Raw genomic sequence first — 23,864 nt, forward strand, 5'->3', positions numbered from 1 at the left:
GAAGTGTGGTGCAACTGTGTGAATGTGTAGTAAAACAAAATGAAAAATTGACATGTGGATTTGAAAAAAACTCTGAGAAAATTGACATGAGATTGAGAAATCTGAGCAAAAGGTTGGGAGGAGAAAGTTGAATGTCCTACTCTACCTACTCTAAGTGAAAAAGTAATGAATTTATTTTTTTTTTTAGAGTCCTACTCTACCTGCTCAGGGTGAAAGAGTAATGAACTAATTTTTTTGGGAAGTTCTACTCTACCTACTCGGATGAAAGAGTAATGAACTAATTTTTTTGGGAGTCCTACTCTACCTGCCAGGGATGATGATGAAAAGAGTAATTGAACTAAATTTTTTTTTTTTTTGGAAAAGTTCTACTCTACTACTCTGAGTGAAAGAGTAATGAACTAAGCTTTTGGGAGTCCTACTCTACCTGCCCAGGGTGAAAGAGTAATGAACTATTTTTTTGGGAAGTTCTACTCTACCTACTCGGAGTGAAAGAGTAAGGGTGCGATTGATTGCGCTTCTAAACGCGGCTTTACCGGCGTTTGCGTCAAAAAGCGAGATTTTACGAAATTTCGCGTGCTTGATATCACTTCTAAACGCGGCGTTTTGAAGTTGTAAACGCAAATTTGAAAAAAAAAACGGAGTTTTGAAAAGCGCATGTGAGCCGTTTCGCGCAGCTGCGTTTTAACGCGTCGTAGTGAAATGACAAATATACCCTTCATCATTTATCGAATTTACACGCTCAGTCCGCGATTATAACTTCGACTGTTATCGATCCATATCACACACACTGTCTCTCTCTCATCGATTCCGACAGCTAACGGTGACCCACCTCTACGACGCCGATCAGTTTTCCGACCGTTTACCATCGACGACAACGAAGACGTTGTCTTGGTTAAACTGACGACGACGCCGATCAGTTTTCCGCCGTGAACTCAATCTCTCCTTTGCCTCTTTTCCGATCGGCTTTCGATTCATTCGCCGTGAGCTCTCTCTCTCTCTCTCGCTCTCTCTGTTATGGATTTCGATTTTTTACGAAATTCCAACTTGAATGTTCGATGAACAGAAAACTCTCTATTAGGGTTTTTGTAATTTTCAATTTCTTGTTAGCTTTTTATTAAAAAATTATAATAGAAACAAATAATATTCACCAATTTCTTGTTCGATTAACATAAATTTTTGCTTATTTTTGTTATTTATTTTTATTCACCATTCCAAATGATCGGGTGTACCCAAATACGATATTCTTCCATTCCAAATTGATTTGGGTAAAAACTTGGATTCAACGAAATTCATTCTCTCTGGTGGATGCGATTGAGAAAATTTGGATAAGTGAAATCTGGGTTTATCTTGTTCTTTTAATCCGGTTGTTAGTTGATGGTGTATAGATCCTCTACGTTACAAATTGAAAAATGGGTATTTTAAAGACAAATTAGAGGATTTGGAGTACTTATTAGATAATTGATTGTTTCCATGTAGGAATCTGAGATGGTAGCTCTCTTTCTATATTGTGTGGAATTAATAGTAGTTATTTTTTGGAAATTATAGTGAAATTTGTAGGAATTATCATGATTTATTTCTTAAAATACTATGGGGTTTTTTCGCTATAATAAAATTCATACACCAATATCAAATGCCAATAATATCGCAATCCATCGCTTACCACCTCTCCTTAACCTTTGTTAAAAGTCATTGTATTTTCTACCCAAAATTCCATTGTTTCAACCTACCATTAAACCGTTGTGAAAAATAAATTCCATCACCTTTGACCTCTAGTTACGGGTGTACATTTTACCTAAAACCCGGATCGAACTTGAACCGAACAAAAAAAAATTGGTTTGAGTTCGATTTGACGTCAAAAATTGGAATGAATGGGACCAATAAAAATCTGAAACGGAACCAATTAAAACCCAAAAAAATCAAAATATTCTGAAATATTCCCCCCACCCCCACCCCTACCTTCTATCTTTATAGTCATACAATTAGCAACAAAGTATTTATTTAGAGTAGTAAATAATTACAAATAAAAAGGAAGTTTCTTTATATATTGGATTTGTACTATAGATAACATGGTAAATATTTTATGTAGTATATAGCTACCAAATAGAAAAAGATGTTTTATCTTCATATTTTATATTTAAGTCAATATGCAACAAAATAATTATTTTATAGTAATAAATAATTTCCAATCAAAAAATTTGTTTCTATGCGTATGTTTTATAATTTGTACAAAAGGCAACAACACACTAAACATTTTTCTTTCTATATATATGATTTGTACAATTGAAAACAAAGTAACTATTTTATTGGAATAAATAGTTAACTATTTTATACCATGGGCAACAACACACCCCTATGTGTTGGATTCTAATTCCCTCCCTAGTGATCTGCTTATAATTCTTAATCAGGATTGTTGTGGTGCATGTTATCTATGGTTGTAGCTGGTTTGTGTCTGCCTTAACTAGGGGTGCAACTTGGTTCAGTTTAGTTCGGTTTGAGGTCATGACTTTTCCGAATTGTACCTGATTTATTCCCATACCATACTTTTGCCGTAAACGAAATTGCTAACCAAGGTCAGATTTATAGGATAGCTCTTAATAGGTTTATGAACTAATTACCTTTGATATCTGTTGTGGAAACCTCCTCATCTTTAACTTATCTTCAATTTTACTTCCCAACTGTATTAATCTAACTCTATGTCAATTATTCAAATCACTAGAAATAGATTATTATAGGAAAGAAAGATTGATTAGTGATGGAAAACACTGAAACACTATTCAACATTGTGTTCGTAAGTTATTAATCATTGTCATCTGGTCATTACCTTCGGTGTCATCAATCTTGTGGTGATACACTTCCCTAGATTCAACGGTGATATCCCGTCGAAGATTGTTGGTAATTGGGAACTTTACAATTGAAAAATGGTGGAAACAATGAGTAGGTGAGGATTGATCTTTTTTCTTCTCTTTCAGAGCATTAGCAAAGGAATAGCTAAAAGGTTCCCCATGGTTGTTTCCCAATCAAGCCTTAATAAAGGGCTTCCAAAGGTTAAAAAACAAGCATGTAACTCCATTGAGTGATCATTAATCCATGAAACATGTGAAAGCTATCCCTTTTCAAAAGTAGGGAAATTCTAGACCACTTAAATGTTTAAACCGCTATAATAAAATTCCAATTAAATGTATTACATGTCATCTTCAATGATTAGTTGGAGTTGAGAAGACATGAGGATGCTAAGCATTCTGGTTACTTTTGTTTGGTTTGTGGTTTAGATTTTCTTTCTTGTTATGGCAAAACATTGGATTGTCTTTATTTTATGTTTTGATTCTGTTTAAATTCATTGGGTTTTAGTGTTTCATTGAGTACTTTTGTAGATCTATCTTCTTGGATGTCCAGATACACATTATCTTGAATGAGACCTACACTTGATGAGGCCTAATCCCTGCTTGTTGAGAAACTCTTGGAATTCAATGTGATAATATTAACTTTGTTGAAGATATAATTTCTATCTATTAGATTCGATTGAATTTTGGATGAGATATGATGCATTAACATCCTTAGTGATCTGTTGTTTCTAGTTGCATTCATCTATGTCAATAAAAACTTGTGATTGTTCAGTTTCATCTGTTGATTGTTAGTTCAAAAATTTATATATTTTTTTTTAACTTACACACGCACACAACAATTACTGTACATTGTACAGTCAAAGATTGAGAACACAGGGCTCCCTCACCGTGGGACTGAGAACTGTGCGTTCTTCCGGCTATCTATATGGTAACCTGACATTGCCTCCTGGTTTCTCTCTTTGATTATACACTGTGCAAAAGTTAAAATATATATATTTTTTTCTTTAACTTACACGCACACACACACAACAATTATTGTTCAACCAATGAATTATGTTATATTATTGAAATAGAATATGACATGTTCCATTCTATACGCTACTCTTGTTATTACCATGGGCAGATGGAAGATAATAATTCAAAGAGTACGAAAGCAGATTGGACACCGCATGAAGTTTGGGTCGAGATCTGTTATGACTTAGTTAAGAAAGGGAGGAGACCGCATAAAGTACTTGATAAGACCGGTTATGATTTCTTGGTCAAGGAGTTTAATAAAAGAACAAACACTTATTACGATAGAGGGCAAATGAAGAACAAATGGGATAGACAAAAAGGCATTTGGGGACGTTGGAATAAGATTTGCACGAATACTGGCGTCTCCTATGATATTGAGACTGGCATATTAGATGCAAGTGATGAGTGGTGGGATGGGTGGTTGGAGGTATTTTTTTGTTAATTTGACCTTTTATTTATTTTAAAATTTTTGTTTCTTTATGTAACTTAGGGTTTATATTTTTTATAGCATCATCCAAAAGATGCAATATTCCGAAAGGAACCTCTGAAGTTTGCGCAACAATTAGATTACATTTTTGGAGGCACATATGCCACTGGTAGTCGCATGTGGTCGCCTGCATCTGGTACAATGCCATCTGCATCAACACCTCAGAATGAGAATCTTGATGCGGATGATCTAGATGATGTTATGGCGACCCAACCTCCAGAGTCTGATACACCTTTAGACTTTACTCCTGATGCTGATAATGAGTTTGAGGATGATGCTAACCATACTGTACCCCTACCCACATTCCCTGCTCGACGTAGAAGTGGTGATCATCTACCACCTCATGGTCGTAGGCAGAAGAAGACTACTGCAATGCAAATTAGCCAGTCATTGGAGAAGCTTGCAGATGCAGTTCATGTTCAGACATATGCTGCTACCAATCCCACTCCCACTCCCACTAATATTAAGAAAGGCAGTATTCAAGATTCGGTGTCTCTCTTAGATGAACTACCAGATTTAACCCCCAAGAGTGATCTTTATCGTTTTGCATTGAAGATGTTTGGTAAGAACAAACAATTCAGAGAAATATTTTGTGCGTTACGATCAGCAGAGGTTCGTCTTGGGTGGCTGGAGGACGAGATGTCTGATTTTATGACTGGGAAAGATGTTTAGACATCTTTATATGTTACTTTAATATTTTATGTGGGTTTTATGATGCACTTCTAAGGTGCAATATACATTGGTTACTTTTTGGATGTGTTATGGTGTAATATACTATGAAGTTTAGATCATATATTTTTTGTTGATGGATATTTGATATTTTATTTGTTATTGGATGGATATTGTGATTAATATTTTGGTTAGATGGATATATAGGACTAATATGAATTTATAAGCAGGTCATATGGATTCAGATGATACAATTGATACCACGATTACTATCGATTCAGATGATACGACTGATACCATCGGTTCAAATGGTGATACCACCAATACTGTCGAGTCAAGTAGTTTACGTATGGCCACTACAGGAGGCGTCTTGGGTTCATTATTTTATTGTGATAATTTCTTATATAGGGAGCCACATAGTAATAGTCAGTTAAAGGGAATTGACTTTGTGCGGGAAACACTAGATGATAATCGTGCGACGTGTCATGCACTATTTAGAATGGAACGACACGTATTTCTAAATCTGTGTAGTATTTTGAAAGATCAAGGTCTATTGAAGATGGGACGTTACGTTACTATTCAAGAACAACTAGCGATGTTCTTATTGGTAATAGGACATAATCAAGGTCAAAGATTAATTGCAAATCATTTCGATCACTCACCTCAAACGGTTAGCAAGTATTTCAACAAAGTTCTTTTGGGTATTGTGAACTTGTCAATGTCCTTAATTGTACCTCCCGACCTCAATGAAGTCTCTTCGCACATCCGTAACAATCCTCGTTTTTGGCCATATTTTAAGGTAATATATATATAATATATATATATATATATATATATATATATTTGAAAAATATTTGTTTTATTAATGTTTATATATTAATATACCTTAAAAATATGTAGGATTGTATTGGAGCGATAGACGGGACGCATGTTAGTGCATTTGTACCAATTGCAGAACAAATACGATATCGAGGACATAAGGGACTCACACAAAATGTAATGGCAACATGTTCATTTGACATGTTGTTCACTCATGTGGTGGTTGGTTGGGAAGGGTCGGCTAATGATTCACGTGTCTTCCTTGAGACAGTGAATACTCCCAGTTTAAATTTTCCATATCCTCCACCAGGTATATATTTAAAAGTTTGTCAATTATATCTGTTTATATTCAATTCTAGAAATTAGTAATTTTTGTTTGGATAATAGGTAAATACTATTTGGTAGACGCTGGGTACCCACTCATGGATGGTTTTCTCGCGCCTTATCGAGGTGTTCGATACCATCTACAAGACTATAGAAGATCACGGGCAAATGGTCGAAATGAGCTATTCAATCATTTACATTCATCACTTCGGAACGTGATCGAACGAACCTTTGGGGTTTTGAAAGTAAAATGGCCAATTTTGAAGTTGATGCGTTCATATAATTTGGACAAACAACGAAACATTGTTGTTGCTTGTATGGCATTGCATAATTTTATCAGAAAACAAGCGATTGTCGATGAAGAATTTGCTCTATTCGAGGAAGAAGGATCTATGAAGTGGAAGAAAGATCTACGGGAGTGGAAGAAGAAGGTATCACTAATCAAGAGTATCCAGTTCCCACATTAGTAGGTCGTCAGAGTCAACAAATAATGAAAATACATAGGGATTTAATAGCTGATGCCATTTTTACTGGCAATCATTGATACATTTTCAATGTATTCTGTTTTTTTATTTTGTATTGTAATTATAAATACTATTAAACGATGTTGTGTAATAAAGATTATAATGTTTTTAAGTATATTTCGAAGATTCTTTGATTATTTATTTATTGTCTTTGTGTATGATGAATAGCATTGATGGCAAACTATACGTATCCACCATGTTGTTCATGTGGTCGAGTGATGACATTAGTCACAGCTAAAACAAAAGAAAATTATGGGAGGATGTTTTATAGGTGTCCATCTTGGCAGGTAATATGGTATTGATGTTAATGTTGCGTGCGTATTTATATTGGTGACATTGATATTAATTCATGTGTTATTTTACTTTATAGAGACATGCAGGGTCTTTTCTGTGGGTAGATGAAGTTGACATTATCAATGATAATGTGCCTCAAGATAAAGTAACGGAGTCAAATAAGAAGAATGAAAAATATCTTTTGTATGCATTTGTTGGATGTATATTTTTCATGTTTTTTTTTTATTTCAGTTTTACTTATTATATTAACTATGATTATTATGTTTAAATGATGTCAGAATGTATATTAGATGTTATGTGGATGTGTTATGTATATACGATGTAATGTGGATGTGTTATGTACAATGTGAATTTTGGATGTTTAAATGATGTCAGAATGTATATTATGCAGGTATTTTGTTTATCAGGAAAATTTCATATGTCCATTTTTAAGAGGAGATGCTGCCGAAATTTCTATAGAATTATAAATTTTTCTATAATTTTTATAGACATTTTAAAATTAAATAATAATTATTTTAATTTTTATATAATTTATTATATTTATATATATTTAGTGTAATTATATAATTATAGGAGTATTCTGGTAATTTTTAATGTATTCTGGGTGCATTATCAACTTTAAGGGTATTTTGGTCATTTTACCCTAATACAGCAAATTCTTGAAGCTGTATCAAGCAGTAATTGCCAGATTCTGACAGCAGATTCTGACAGCACAGCACTTTTAGAAAGCTCTATCAAGCAAGCTTTTCAGGGTTTCAGATTCTGACAGCAGATTTTAACAGCAGATTCTGACAGCAGATTCTGACAGCAGATGCTGACAGCTGAATCAATCAGGCCCTAATGAACCACTTTTTAGGAGTCTACTCTTACCTGCCCAGTCAGGGTGAAAGAGTAATGAACTAATCTTTTTTTTTTTTTTGGAAAAGTTCTACTCTCCTACTCGGAGTGAAAGAGTAATGAACGAAGTTTTTTGAGAGTCCTACTCTACCTGCCAGGGTGAAAGAGTAATGAACTAATTATTTCGGGAAGTTCTACTCTACCTACTCGGAGTGAAAGAGTAATGAACTAATTATTTTGGGAAGTTCTACTCTACCTACTCAGAGTGAAAGAGTAATGAACTAAGCTTTTTGAGAGTCCTACTCTACCTGCCCAGGGTGAAAGAGAAATAATAATAAATTAATTTTTTTGGGAAGTTCTACTCTACCTACTCGGAGTGAAAAAGTAATGAACTAATTGTTTTGAGAGTCCTACTCTACCTGCCCAGGGTGAAAGAGTAATGAAATTTTTTTGGGAAGTTCTACTCTACCTACTCGGAGTGAAAGAGTAATGAACTAATTTTTTTGGGAGTCCTACTCTACCTGCCCAGGGTGAAAGAGTAATGAACTAATCTTTTTTTTTTGGAAAGTTCTACTCTACCTACTCGGAGTGAAAGAGTAATGAACGAAGTTTTTTGAAAGTCCTACTCTACCTGCCCAGGGTGAAAGAGTAATGAACTAATTATTTCGGGAAGTTCTACTCTACCTACTCGGAGTGAAAGAGTAATGAACTAATTATTTTGGGAAGTTCTACTCTACCTACTCGGAGTGAAAGAGTAATGAACTAAGCTTTTTGAGAGTCCTACTCTACCTGCCCAGGGTGAAAGAGTAATAAATTAATTTTTTTGGGAAGTTCTACTCTACCTACTCGGAGTGAAAGAGTAATGAACTAATTGTTTTGAGAGTCCTACTCTACCTGCCCAGGGTGAAAGATGAAAGAGTAATGAAATTTTTTTGGGAAGTTCTACTCTACCTACTCGGAGGTGAAAGAGTAATGAACTAATTTTTTTGGGAGTCCTACTCTACCTGCCCAAGGTGAAAGAGTAATGAACTATTTTTCTTTTTTTTTTGGAAGTTCTACTCTACCTACTCGGAGTGAAAGAGTAATGAACTAATTCTTTTTGGGAACGAACAGGAGATTAACCTCGCATTTGAAATTTTTTTTTAATAAAAAGTTGGATTTTATGAAGGTCCGGTAAACATTTTAACTCTCTTTGAATCTGAGGAGTTTTCAAAATTGCTATCAAGAGGGTAACCTTTAATTCAAAGTTAACCTTATCCTTTGGGGTTGAAATTGACCAGGCATCAGAACAAAAATGCCCCTAGTTTGACAAGGAACATTGCACTGGGGATAATCGAATATAATTTGAAAATAAATGCCCCTGGGTGTAAGGGGGGAAACTGTACTCTTTAGAAAAAGGAAGTGCCCTTGTTATGAAAGTTTGAAATCTTGATTACCGCAACCGCAATAAAGGTTTAACTTTTAATTTTGACTTTTTATATTGAAGATTTTGAGTCAGGCTCAAAGAAATTGGAACAAAATATTTCTTTCTGAAATTCATCATAGAATTTGTTCTTTCTCCCCGTCGGTTCACTTAGGGACATGAAACTCTTCAGATCAATCATAGACGAGATACTTGTATCCACTGAGTCTATATTTGGTTCAAACTGGGTATTGAAACTTGATCATTCGGACTTATGATATTTCGGCTCGGGCTACCTTTTCAACTTCTCAACTCAACGGAGATTTTCTTTTATTTTTTGATAGTTCTAAGTTTTGCCTAGATCGCCTTTTCAGGTTTTCAATCTAGCGAGCTTGCTCTAGCTTTTGCCTAGATCGCCTTTTCAGATTTTCGATCTAGCGAGCTTTTTCTTTTTTCTTGGCTCTGATTGTTGCCAAAGTTGTCTTTTCAGATTTTCAACTTTGCGAGCTTGCCTTAATTTTTGTCTAAGTCCACATTTTCGGGTTTTCAACTTAGCAGGCTTCATCATTTTTTTTTATCTTTTTCTTCTCCTCTGACCTTTTAGAATTACTGTCTGATCATGTTCTACTACCTTCCTTGACCTTTTCACACGGTACTTAGGAGGACTTTTATAGGTAGACTTGGGACTAGGCATAAAATGAAAGGGATTTTGAGGCTCAAAAACCCAAATGCCCCTTGTGTGGCATTTTTTATTTTGCTTTGAATTTTCTTCCCCATTTTGAAGATATTTCTTTTTCTTTTCCTTTTAGATTTTTCTTTATCGGGGAATCTATTTTTTTTATTTTGATGTGGTCGGGCCTGAAATAACTTCTCAGGTTGCCTACGTACCCCAAATTTTTGAGATCAGACCAAAACGTAGTTCAGATTTTTCCCTCCCCTGGGTTAGGTAATCAGGCTAAGAAATAAAAGGCACAATTTTTCTCTTTTTGAACAGGCTGCAAAGGGGTTGAGAAAGGAGGATAAAGAACTAGGTAATAGGAAAACTGATTCGACCAAAAATGGCCTCCTTAAATGTAGTACCGTTTGATTTGGTCAAGGTTGGTTGGTTCTGGTAACTCGATTATATCATAATCTTGAAGCCTGACAGCTTTTCCTGGTAATATCTCTTTGATGATGTACGGACCTCCCCAATTTGGTTTGAACTTCCCTCTAGGGTCAAAGATAGGTGCCCTCGATCTCTTTAAGTACAAATCCCCGACTTGTAAGTGACGAACCTTGATCTTTTTATCAAATGCACGGGCAACTCTTCTTTGATAAGCTTGCACGTGATACAACGCTCTCAGTCGTTTTTCTTCAATCAAATCAATTCTTCATACCGCTGGCGAACCCAATCTGTTTCTGACAACTGACTTTCCAACAAGACCCTCAGAGATGGAATTTCCCCATTTCAACTGGCAGACTGCTTCCATGCCATATACTAAGGAGTAGGGAGTACTCCAGTAGATGATTGAATTGAAGTTCGTATGCCCATAGTGCAAATGGTAGTTTTTCAGACCAATCTCGATGTGATTGACACATTTTCCTAATGATAGTCTTAAGATTCTTATTAGCTGCTTCGATTGCTCCATTAGTCTGAGGGCGGTAAGGAGATGATTTGTGATTCCGGATCTTCAACTTTAAACATAGAGTAATGATTTATACTTTGAAGTACGACCCATTATCAAAGATCAGTTCAAAAGGTACCCCCATATCGACTGATAATATGGGATTTGAAACTCAAGATGTAGTAAGGATAGTGCTGATACATTTTATAACATCTTCTTTGATTCCATCGATATAGACGAGTATCTATTCCGTGTTGAACAACACCCAAGCTTGTACCTAACATACCCTCATATGATCACACACGAACAAGTCTTTTTGAATTTCTGAGTAAATTCATTATCCCCTCGTGTTCTTCGGGATAAGATGGTTTCTATTTGAATCTCTTTAGGAATTATTTTTTGTTTGAGGTCAAAGACCTTCCTTTCTCGATTAAAGGTTGAACCCGACTCTTATCTTCTTGTTTAGAAACGAAATCTATCAAATTATAGTTAATTCGTTAATGTGCTCGAGGTATTCAAAAATTTCCTTTATCCGATCAATTTTAGATGGGGCAACAGACACCTCTATAGACTCGATGAACTAACTTGACTCAATAGGAAAGAGTAGACTCAATCTAAGGAAGACATGACCTTGCTGGAAAAAAGGACTCGAGCTAACCCAAATGACTCATGAAAACTCAAGACAAGTACCCACACGAGTTTGATTAGGACTGAGGACTGAGATATTGCTTATAACCGGTAAGATTGAAGCACTATGATCTTCAAAGAACAACATGACGATGTTGAAAAATTTTGAGGTCATTTCTGACTATTGATTTGATATTGACGTTTACTTTAACTGACCGGATTTACAACCCTAGCTAGACGATGGATGATTGAGCTTACATACAATGATAACCCTTAAAACCTCTTTGAAGGTGAATTTAACCAATTTAAGTGTCACCCCCTTGATAACATTTTAAATGAACCCTGAGATTTTATTGAATTTTGTGCACCAATCCATTAAACAATTCATCTATTCAATGATTATTCAGACGGAAAATAATTTTATTGCACTCTTGAAAATAATGTTTTTATTGAATAACAATTTTCACAATTCTGATTATTTTTTGCAATCATTTTCTTTTTAGAAAAACATATTTCGATAATTTTACAAGGTCCATGCAAAAAATAGATTTTTGGTAAAAAACATATTTCAAAAATTTTCCACGCAAAAATAAATCTTTTGTAAATCATTTTTCCTTCATTTTCTTTTTTTTCGAAAAATGTATTATTCTGAAAAATAGTTTGTTATTTGGAAAGCATTTTCTCTTGGAAAATCTTGTTCTTCTGGAAAACACTTTTTCTTAGAAAACATTATTTTCTAGAGAATAACACTTTTTTTTCTGGAAAACACTTATTTTGGGAAACACTTTTTCTAGAAAACACTTTCCCTTCGTAAACCATTTTTATTCTTTGAAAATTTGATTTCTATTTCAATTTAAATGGCCCAACCCACCATGATTATGGGATAGGGATGGACTAGGTCATTATTTTAAAAAAATGGATTCTTGATTGGGTCGGTGCACCCATTTTAATTTTTGAAACAAATTTTTGATCATTGAGGACAACCATATACTTTAATCTCACCATTCACATCACTCACATACATTCATCAATCAATAGGCTCCATTCAATAAACAACCCGGGATCACCCACGATAAGTTCGAGTCGTGACCTATTGGGAAGGTTTCTAGACTCTAAGCTTACTACGTGCAATGCATTATTATCTAGCCACCCGTGCCCAAGCACACCTATATACCTTTCGATACGTGGTGAGTTGGTTTGATATACCATGTAGGTGATAATCTAAAACCTCAATTCACTTCTCTGAAGCCAAAAATAACCAGTTTGATCTCCAGTTGAGAGGTGGCGCACAATGCTGAGCAAAGGCCCACTTAAATACCTCTCGTCTAGAATAGACGTAGTCTATCCCCCTCGTACAGTAGGGTACAGCGGGGCAAGATCTTGCTTAGGCACCGATTTTGACCAAGAAGTGCAATTGATATACTTAGATTAACTTTTATACCTACGGGTACAAGTCAAGGGTTGTAGCTTTCATAAATGGTTTGGCATCCCACGAGGGGACCGACCACGTACTAGTACTACGTTGGCAATCGGGACATGTGACTGTGTGGCTCAAAATAGGTCAAAGGCTCAGGTCACTCCAGCTTTGGTGCATTAATACATCTCTAATAATCACCTGATTAGATGGTATTGATGCCCCAGTTTGATATACCCTAAGGTACGTGACTGGAATAGTGGTTTTCATGAATGACGTCGCATCTCCGAAGAGATCGGGCCAAGCACTAGTGCCACGTTGGCTATATAGGACGTGTAAGTGTGCAAAACTGTAAACGTGCATGTGGCGTGTGCAAAACAGGGTGGGGTGTGCCCGGGGCCTTTTTCAAACACATGGGCCCATGGGCCAGGTTATGTCATCACATATGGATATCAAATGAATATTGATCAAGAAAATAATACAAAACCCATCACATCGAAATTAAGATGAAAGCAAACACATCACAAATATATCTGTAGAGATCATGGCACATTATATTGGCATATAACACAAATAATAATTAATCTGATCCAACATTAAAAAAGCCCATAAATTTGTTGTCTATGGTCTAATCAAGGATTATTTTTGGGTGATCCAAAATAAATCGAGATTCCAATAGATGTTACATTGATGATAGAATGACAATGGTTGAGATGAGCTTACTCTCAGGAACATTAATTGTGCTAACATTAGATAAATTCGAATTTTCTGTGAATTTTGAAAATACAATCCGAACTTACATCGATGATATCTAAGGCTCCTGATAATGAAATCGAGTGAACTCAAGTTTTAAATTAATCTACTCGATGAGATCTACATTTTATTAATAGGTGCCTAGACTTAATTCTCACCAGAATGTTCTGTAAAAACGTTTTAACGTTGCTGTCCCAACCTTCATTCAGAAACAATTCCAGATTTACAGATTGAACTTGCATTGATGATATCTAAGACTTCTGATAACAAAATTGAGTGAACTCAGATTCTAAATTAATTTACTCGATAAGATCTACGTTTTACTAAGAGGTTCCCAGACTTAATTCTCACTAGAATATTCTGTAAAAAAGTTTTAACATTGCTATCCCAACTTTCATTCAACAACAATTCCAGATTTACAAATTGAACTTGCATCGATGATATCTAAGGCTTCCGATAACGAAATTAAGTGAACTCAAATTCTAAATTAATTTACTTGATGAGATCTACGTTTTATTAATAGGTTCCCAGACTTAATTCTCACTAGAATGTTTTGTAAAAACGTTTGAACATTACTGTCCCAACCTTCATCATTCCATCATTTTCATATGTCAATTTGAATCTTTCATTATTTAGGGGTCATAAAAAAGTGATCCTTAATTGGAAAAAAAAAAAATAATACCCAAAATCATCTACAATCAAGACAAAAAAAATAAATAAACAGAAAAAATAAATAAAATAAATCCAACTAAATAATAAAAAAAAACTAGATCATCTTGGCAATGCTCCCATACTTGGGGTTTTTCAAGTTTGATCCTCAATAGTCCCTAGTGGAGTCGCCACTGAAAGCGCCCTCGATCCGCGGGGTGCGCGGATCCGCTTTTGACCCTTGAGGTTTGGGAGTCGCCACCTAGTTATTACGGTCTAGGAACCAAATTGACCCTACAATGGATAAAAAGAACTAGTCTACTATAGAAATCTGAATCCGGGGATCATGTTACGGGGTTGGAAGGTGTTAGGCACCAACCCCGCCCGGCCAATGCCGGTCTCTACTTATCCCAAATAGATCTACATTGCTAATGATAAACCTAGATAAAAAAAATAAAAAAAATTTACCTTTGATCTGCAAAAGTGTTATTCCCTCAGATCTGGTTAGAATGGCTCCTTGTACCATATTCCTTACTTGTTCTATCTCCGGATCTGATTCCTGATCTCCGAGGTAAGGTATCTCGTTCTTGGATCTGAGTGCTTCAAATTTGTTGTGGATTTTTGGGATGTTTGAGAGGTTTTTGGGTATTTTTTATGCTAAAATCGGAGTAGGGGTGTTAGGGAAGGTTTGGGGCTCCAAAATTAGGGTTTTGGGGAGGTTATGGAGGCTTCTTACCTACTTTTCCTAGGATTTTTTCTTTGATACGAAAATAGGGTGTGGAGGCTCCTATTTATAAGTTTTTAGAAGCATTAGGGTTTGATTAGGGTTTCTTTTAGAGTTTTAATTAGGGTTTAGACTTTGGTCTCATGAGATGGACTTATTCTTTAGGGTTTTGACTTAGGGTTTTGACTTTAGTCTTATGAGATTGACTTGATTAGTTTAGATTAGGGTTTTGATTTAGGGTTTTGACTTTAGTCTTATGAGATTGACTTGATTAGTTTAGATTAGGGTTTTGACTTTAGTCTTATGAGATTGACTTTAATACTTGACTTTAGTCTTACTTAATTGACTTTAATCTTATTTGATTGACTTTAATATCTTGACTTTAGTCTTACTTGATTGACTTTAAATTTTTGGAGAACCCCCCTCTATTATATCTTTGATTCTTTGGACCCCCAAATGGAGGGGTCATTAAAGAAATATCTTGCGAACCATCAACAATTTTTCTTGAAAGCCTGATTGATCAATTTTTTGGTTTAAATTTTATAATTAATTTTATTAATGTTTCACTTTACATTATTTAATGATTTATTTATTAATTTTGAAATTTTTAATTATTAAAATTATGAAATTACCATTTTACCCTCGGAGAGGATTTTTTATGTTTTAAGTCGTTTTTCAATGTTCCAAGATGTTTTGGAATCAGTTTTTCGTAAGGAATTCAATGGGAATGTTGGTTTTTGTCATTTATGAAGTTTTTGTATGAAATGATCGTGAACTTTATGAGGGGTATTTTCGTAATTTTGTCGAATTCTGTTAAAATTGGTGAAATGATTTATTTGGTTCCGATTTGTTGTTTTATGTGTTTGAATGGGTTTTCCTAAGCGTAATGTAGGCTCTAGGGTTGTTTTGATGTTAGGGGTATTTTGGTAATTTGATCAATTTTTAGTGATTTTTATCGTGAAGCTTCTTTTTTATTTGTAAGATGATGATTTTTATGTTTCTGGAGTCGTATTTTCCTAGCGTAGCGTGATTTCTAAGATTTTGTCAGTTCGAGATACCTCATCCGGATTTCTGAAACACATCTAGTAACAAAATAAAGCAATGGAATACACATCCATCATTGGGAATCATTGTGATCGGGTTGACGAGTTTATTAATCAGGCGAGTGCAAAAATGGGGTGTCTATACCAGGCTGGAGTGACCTGAACCTTTGACTTATTGTAAGCCGCACAGTCACATGTCCCGTTTGCCAACATAGTACTAGTACGTGTTCGGTCCTCTCGTGGGATGCCAAACTATTTATGAAAGTTACAACTCTTGACTCGTACCCATAGGTATATCAAAGATAATATAAGTACATCAATTACACTTTTTGATCAAAATCAGTGCCTAAGCGAGATCCTGCTCTAATGTATTACGGTAGTAAGAGGATAGATTACGTCAATTCTAGAAAAGAGGTAATTTAAGAGTATTTTTGCTTAAGCATCGCATGCCACCTCTGATCTGGGGATTAAACTGGCTGCTTTTGACTTCAGAGAAGTGGATTGGAGTTTTAGATTATCACTTATATGGTATATCAAACCAAGTCACCATATATCGAGAGGTATATAGGTGCATTTGGGCAAGTGTGACCAGATAAATTGCATTGCCGTAGTAAACCTAGAGTCTAGAAACCTCCCTATAGATCACAACTCGAACTTATCGTGGGTGTTCCTGAGTTGTTTGTTGAAAATGGACCTTACAAATGATGAGATCAGGAATGTACGATTTTATCCTCAAGGAATAATCTTTTTATTTAAACCTGATTCAAAATTACTGTATTACTGGGTGCACCAACCCAATAAAGAGTCCATCTTAAAAATTTGGCAATGGGTCATAATAACTCAGTCCATCTCGATCCAACAATCATGATGGACTGGATCATTTAAATTAAATGGAATTCAAACTCTTGCTAATTCGGGTTTCAACCCATTTTAAAAGAAGAAAAATATTTTTTCAAAGAAAAAATATTTTCAAAGAAAAGAAAATGAAGGAAAAATGACTTACAAAAGATCTATTTTTGCATGGACCTTAGAAAATTATTAAAATATATTTTTCCAAAAAGAAAAATGATTGAAAAAATAATCAGATTTGTGAAAGTTTTTATTCAATGAAAACATTATTTGTTAATAATTTTCAAGGGTGCAATAGAATTGCATGAATGGATTGGTACACAAATTCAATAAAATCCTATGATTTATTGAAATGTTATCAAGAGGGTAACGTTGGAATTTATTTTTGATTGGGCTTATTACTGCACCTAAGCTCAATCGTTCACCATTTTGTTAGGGTCACTAGTCTGGTCAGTTAGAATGATCATCAACACTAAATGAATTGTCATAAATGACCTCAAAATTTCTCAAAATTACACAGTTATTTCCTGAAAATCACTGTGTCTCAATTCTGCCGGTTGTAAGCAATGTCCCAGTCCTCAGTCCTAATCAAGCCCTTTGTGGGTAGTTGTCTTGAGTTTCCATGAGTCATATGGTTTAATTTGAGTCCAATTTTTTGATCAATCCATCAATGTCATGTTCTCTTTAGATCAAGTTTACTCTTTCCCTGTTGAGTCGAGTTCGTTTACCAAATCTAGAATGACATCTGTTGCCCCATTTGAATAAATGAAATTTTTGAATACCTCGAACGCATTAACAATTAATTACTAATCTAGCTTCAAGGATAGATTTCTTTCCTGAACAAGAAGATAAGGGCTGGGCTCAACTTTTAATCAAAAAAGTAAAGGTCATTGACTTCGGAACAGAAATCAATTCCTAGAGAAATTCAAATAGAAATCATCCTATCCCTAGAGGAACACGAGGGGATAATGAATTTACTCAAAAATTTCAAAAGACTTGTTCACGTGATACTATGAGGATGCGTTAGGTGTAAGCTTGGGTGTTGATTAATACGGAATAGATACTCGTCTGATAAAATGAAAATATCGATAGAAGATGTTACAAAATGTATCGATGTTGTCCTCATTGCATCTCAAATTACAAAGTTCATCAAAGCAAATGTCATAAGTCTATACAGGGTACCTTTGGAATTAGTTTCTATTAATGGGTCATACTTCAAAGTCAAAATTATCACTCTGTGTTCAAAGTTCAGGATCCGGCATCACAAATCATTTTCCTAACGTCCTCAAACCAATGGAGCAGTTAAAACAGCCAATAAGAATCTCGAAATGATCATCAAGAAAATGTGTCAATCAAACCGGGATTGCTTAGAGAAGTTACCGGTTGTACTATGGGTATATCGTACTTCGATACAGTCTTTTACTAGAACTACTTTCTATCGTCTAATGTATGATACAGAAACAGTCTTACCAGTTGAAATGAAAATCTCGTATCTCAAGGTCTTGATGGAAAGTCAATTGCTAAAAATAGACTAGGCTCGTCATTGGGAATGAAGGGCTAAAGCATATTGGGAAACAAAACAACCTAGAGGTTCTGTAACACGTGTAAACTTATCAGAGAAGAGTCACTTACAAGAAAGTCAAAGTTCACCACTTACAAGTCAAGGATTTAACCATCAGACTTCAAAGAAAATTAAGCACTCTTCCTCGATTATAGGAAGAAATCTGAATCCAATTGGAGAGATTAATTCATTAAGGAAATACTTCCGAGAAAAGCCATCAGACTTCAAGATCATGATAGAATTGAACTACCAGAGTCAACCAACCTTGACCAGATCAAGCGGTACTACATTTAAGGAGGCTATCTTTGGCCGAATCAATTTTCCTACTACCTTATTCAATATCTCCTTTCTCAGCTCTTTGCAGCTTCTTTAAAAAAATGCCTTTTTCTTTCTCAGCGCAATCACCTAACCTAGGTGAGGGAAGAATCCGAACTACGTTTTGGTCTGATCCCAAAAATCTGGGGTACATAAGCAACTTGAGAAGTTACTTCAGGCCCGACCACATCAAAATAAAAAAATATATTTTCCTACACAAAAAAAATATATATATATTGTCAAATAGGGAAGAAAGTTCAAAGAAAAAGAAAAAAAATACTACACAAGGAGCATTCGGGTTTTTAAGCCTCAAAATTCCTTTCTTTTTATATCCAATCCTAAGCTTACCCATGAAAGTCCTCCTAAGTACCGTGTGAAAAAGTTAAGGAAGGTAGTAAAACATGATCTCACAGTAACTCCAGAAGGTCGGGAGGGAAGAAGAAGAAGAAAAAAATGAAGTCCACTTAGTTGAAAACCCGAAAAGGGCGACTTAAGCAAAAAATTAAGGCAAGCTAGCAAGGTTGAAAATCGGAAAGGACAGCCTTGGCAACAATTAGAGCAAATAAAAAAGTCTAGGTTGAAAATCCCAAAAGGGCGACTTAAGCAAAAATTAAGGCAAGCTCGCAAGGTTGAAAATCTAAAAGGATAATTTTGGCAACAATCAGAGCAAAGTAAAAAAGAAAAAGGCTCGCTAGATCGAAAACCTGAAAAGACGATCTAGGCAAAAGCTAGAACATGCTCGCTAAATTGAAAACCTGAAAGACAATCTAGACAAAAGTTAAAGCAACAAAGAAAAACGGAAGGAAATCTCCATTGAGTTTAAAAGCTAAAAAGGCGATCCGAATCGAAATATCAGAAGTCCAAATAACCAAATTTAGTACTCAGCTTAAATCAGGCAAAGTCTCAGAACCAACAAATATCTTATCTACGATTGATCTGAAAAAATTTTGCTTCCCCAAGTGAACCAAGGGGGAGAAGGGTAAATGATATGATGAATCTCAAAAGAAAATATTTTGTTCTCTTGAGCCTGACTCAAAATCTTCAATATAAAAAATCAAAATTAAAAGTTGAATCTTTATTGCGCTTGTGGTAATCAAATATTTCAAATAAGGGCACTTCATTTTTCTAAAGAACACAGTTTCCCCCCTTACACTAGGGGCATTCGTTTTCAAATTATGTTCAATTATCCCCAGTGCAATTTTTCCTGTCAAACTAGGGGCATTTTGGTTCTGAAGCTTGGTCAATTTCAACCCCAAAGGATAAGGTTAACTTTGAATTAAAGGTTACCTTCTTGATAGAAATTTTGAAAACTCCTAAGATTCAAAGAGATTTAAAATGTTTACCAGACCTTCATAAAATCCAAGTTTTATTTAAAAAAAATCAAATATGGTGTAATCCCCCATTTATTCCCAAAAATTAGTTCATTACTCTTTGACCCTAGGCAGGTAGAGTAGGACTCCCAAAAAAATTAGTTCATTACTCTTTCACTCCAAGTAGGTAGAGTAGAACTTCCTAAAAAAATTAGTTCATTACTCTTTCACCTTGGACAGGTAGAGTAGGACTCCCAAAAAGCTTAGTTCATCACTCTTTCACTCCGAGTAGGTAGAGTAGAACTTCCCAAAAAAATTATTTCATTACTCTTTCACCATGGGCAGGTAGAGTAGGACTCCCAAAAAAATTAGTTCATTACTCTTTCACTCCGAGTAGATAGAGTAGAATTTCCCAAAAAATTAGTTCATTACTCTTTCAGCCTAGGTAGGTAGAGTAGGACTCCCAAAAAGCTTAGTTCATTACTCTTTCACTTCGAGTAGGTAGAGTAGAACTTCCCAAAAAAATTAGTTCATTACTCTTTCACCCTGGGCAGGTAGAGTAGGACTCCCAAAAAGCTCAGTTCATTACTCTTTCACTCCGAGTAGGTAGAGTAGAACTTCCAAAAAAATAAAAGAATTAGTGCATTACTTTTTCACCCCGAGCAGGTAGAGTAGGACTCCCAAAAAATTAGTTCATTACTCTTTCACTCTAAGTAGGTAGAGTAGAACTTCCCAAAAAAATTAGTTCATTACTCTATCACCCAGGGTAGGTAGAATATAACATTCAACTTTTACTCAGATTTTTTTCAAACTTCAATTTTTTTTCAAGTTTTGTTTAAAGTCAATTTTTTTCTCAGATTTTCCTAGATTTTATGTTTTACTCAGATTTTACTCAATTTTACTCGAATTTTTCTCAGACCCTTTGAGATTTATCTTAGATTTCAAGTGCACACACTTACACATTTTAGTCAAGGAGAATTTTCTAAAATTCAAGGATCTGATACCGTCAGTGAGAGCTCTCGCTTGAGGACCTGACAACCTTTTGTTCGGGGAGAGTTTTACCCTCAAGGATCCGAACGCCTCGATGAATTGCTAAATCTAGCTGCAAAATGAACTGTCACTAGCTTTGGCATTTGGATATCGCACTATCTACCAAAATAGATTTGCTATCTAATTTGCATCAACCCTCTACCAAAAAGGGACATCTGTAGACACCCTATTTTTCCAATCACCTGATTAATCAACTCGTCAACCTAATCGCGATGATTCCGAATGATAGATGATTATTTCAATGTTTTATTTGTTTCTAGATATGTTTCAAAAATTTGGATGAGGTATCTCAAACTAACAAAACTATAGAAACCACGCTACGCTAGGAAAATATAACCTCAAAAACCTAGAAATCATCATTTCACAGATAAAAAAAAGCTTTATGATAAAAATCACTAAAAAATGATCAAATTACCAAAATAGCCCTAACCTCAAAACATCCCTAGAGCCTACATTACGCTTAGGAAAATCCATTGAAACACATAAAATAACAAATCAAAATCAAATAAATCATTTCGTCAATTTTCACAAAATTCAATAAAATTATGAAAATACCCCTCATAAAGTTCAAGATCATTTCATACAAAAAATTTCATAAATAACACAAACCAATATTCCCATCGAATTTCTTATGAAAAATCGATTCCAAAACATCCTGAAACATTGAAAAATGATACTTAAAACGCAAAAAGTCCTATCCGATGGCAAAACAGTAATTTTATAATTTTAATAATTAAAATTTTTAAATTAATAATTAAAACATTAATTAATGTAAAGTGAAATCCTAATTAAAATTAAAGTCAATCAAGTGAGACTTAAGTTAAAATCCTAGGGCCTGTGTTGGATTGACTTCTTAAAGTGCTTCTGGCTTCAATAGGGAGCCAGAAGCACTATATGGATCATTTGGATGAATAAGTACTTTTCAAAATAATTTTTCAAAAAAGTAAAATTAGTACTTCTATGAGAAGTACCGAGAACAGTGCTTCTCAAATCTGTTTTTGCGGAGAGCCAATTTGTCCGTCAATTAATAGGGTGCGGTTCCAAAACTACCCTCGTGAAAAATTAGAAATTACTCCAAATATCCTGATTCAGTCCGTAAAAAAAAATCGATCTTATACTATAAACCCTCGTCGTTCTGCCGAAACCCTCTCCTCTTTACGACGAAAGCCTCTCCTCCCTCAGGCGACTACGACGACGGTCTCTCCGGCCTCTCCGAGACAGTTCGGCAATCAGTCCCTGTTTTTTCGTTTTGTAAACCTTCATTGTTCAACCTAACTCCTTGACAGAAGTTTGGCTGAAACCTTCTCCTACCTACGACGAAAACATATCTCATCTCCCCTCCGGCGAGTACGGCAACGACGTCTCCGACGATTGCAGCGGCGAGTTCGTCCTCTCCTTATAGGTAAGTCGATCGGCTCACACTCATTCGATGGTCTCTTCTCTTCTCATATCTTTTAAGGCAAAGGGGAATTTCTATGTTTGATAATTTTCTTACAAAATCGACTGATTATACAAAATCGATCGAATAAAAATATAGTTCGTATTTTCGAACATAGGAATTTCTGTGTTTGATAATTTGGGGAATGTCTGTTTGATAATTTTCTTACAAAATGGACTGATTATACAAAATTGATCGAATAAAAATATAGTTCGTATTTTTGGACATAGGAATTTCTGTGTTTAATAATTTTCTTACAAAATCGATCGAATTAAAATATAGTTCATATTTTCCAACATAGGAATTTCTGTGTTTGATAATTTGGGGAATGTCTATGTTTGATAATTTTCTTACAAAATGGACTAATTATACAAAATTGATCGAATAAAAATATAGTTTGTATTTTTGGACATAGGAATTTCTGTGTTGATAATTTTCTTACAAAATCGATCGAATTAAAATATAGTTCATATTTTCCAACATAGGAATTTCTGTGTTTGATAATTTGGAGAATTTCTGTGTAGATGAGGTGGTAAATTTAGTCTTAAGTTGATGACACAAGGAATCTTTAGATTTCAATCAAGGTGTTTCTAAGCAAGCATCATCAATGGACTTCTTTTTAGTCGGAGGTGTCAAATTTGAGCTTTTTCTCTTGATCTTGGTTTCATTAAGAAATCTTCATAATTTTTACTGTTTCTCTTAAGATGAGATGTATTAAATGTGAACTCAACAAATCCGTCAAATACGACTCCAAGAAGAGGGAAAAAAAAAATTCGTTTATCCCTTTATTACTTTGGAGAAGAAGACTTCTTATAGTGTAGATAATTTGGGGAATTTCTGTGTTTGATAATTTTGTAAGATCTTATCATCTGGGAAATTGGTTTGAATGAGGACTTTGGTTTGAAGTTTTGTATTTTAGTGATTCATGTTATTTTGATACAAGTACACGTGAATTCTTTTCTATTTGTGCAAACCTTGTGTTTTGTTAGTCATACTTTTAAAACTTGTAAAATGGACTCGAAACTCACCCATGTCAACTCAACTCGACTTGATTGGATCTTTTGATGACTCAGCCCAAAACTCGATGGAACAATTCACCAAATCTACTCATTAACTTAGTCTATTTATCTCAAAGCAAAGGATCTACGGTTCTGTAAAGGAAGTGTATAAAAAAGGGACTTAAATTATCCCGACTCTTTTTTAAAATATTTATAAAAAATGATGTATTCTTATTCTGGTATATATTTATTTTTATCAAAATGAATACCTTCTTTATGATCATTTTATATTGAATTTACTTTTATACATTTATTTT

General features: G+C 34.7%; 1 protein-coding gene and 1 long non-coding RNA gene across 2 annotated transcripts; both read left to right on the forward strand.

Annotated features, from left to right (window-relative positions):
- Positions 1 to 492: 492 nt before the first annotated feature.
- Positions 493 to 7,343, forward strand: LOC147406053 (uncharacterized). Its single transcript, XR_015176268.1, has 3 exons — positions 493 to 980; positions 6,849 to 6,967; positions 7,051 to 7,343. It is a non-coding gene; the product is annotated as an uncharacterized LOC147406053 (long non-coding RNA).
- On the forward strand, positions 4,018 to 5,185 carry LOC147406054 (L10-interacting MYB domain-containing protein-like). Its single transcript, XM_086433971.1, has 2 exons — positions 4,018 to 4,284; positions 4,366 to 5,185. The coding sequence occupies exons 1-2, from the start codon at positions 4,150 to 4,152 to the stop codon at positions 5,014 to 5,016; spliced, it is 786 nt and encodes a 261-aa protein (XP_086290097.1). The 5' UTR covers positions 4,018 to 4,149; the 3' UTR covers positions 5,017 to 5,185.
- Positions 7,344 to 23,864: the final 16,521 nt, after the last annotated feature.

The sequence above is a fragment of the Akebia trifoliata genome, chromosome 3 (assembly GCF_017979445.1).
Source record: "Akebia trifoliata isolate Shusen 1 chromosome 3, ASM1797944v1, whole genome shotgun sequence".
Lineage (NCBI taxonomy): Eukaryota > Viridiplantae > Streptophyta > Magnoliopsida > Ranunculales > Lardizabalaceae > Akebia > Akebia trifoliata.

Bases quoted from the DNA above. Each gene is read 5' to 3' on its own strand.
- LOC147406054 (XM_086433971.1), top strand. From the start codon at position 4,150: ATGAAGAACAAATGGGATAGACAAAAAGGCATTTGGGGACGTTGGAAT. The intron at 4,285-4,365 runs GTATTTTTTTGT...TATTTTTTATAG, and splicing joins GGTGGGATGGGTGGTTGGAG to CATCATCCAAAAGATGCAAT.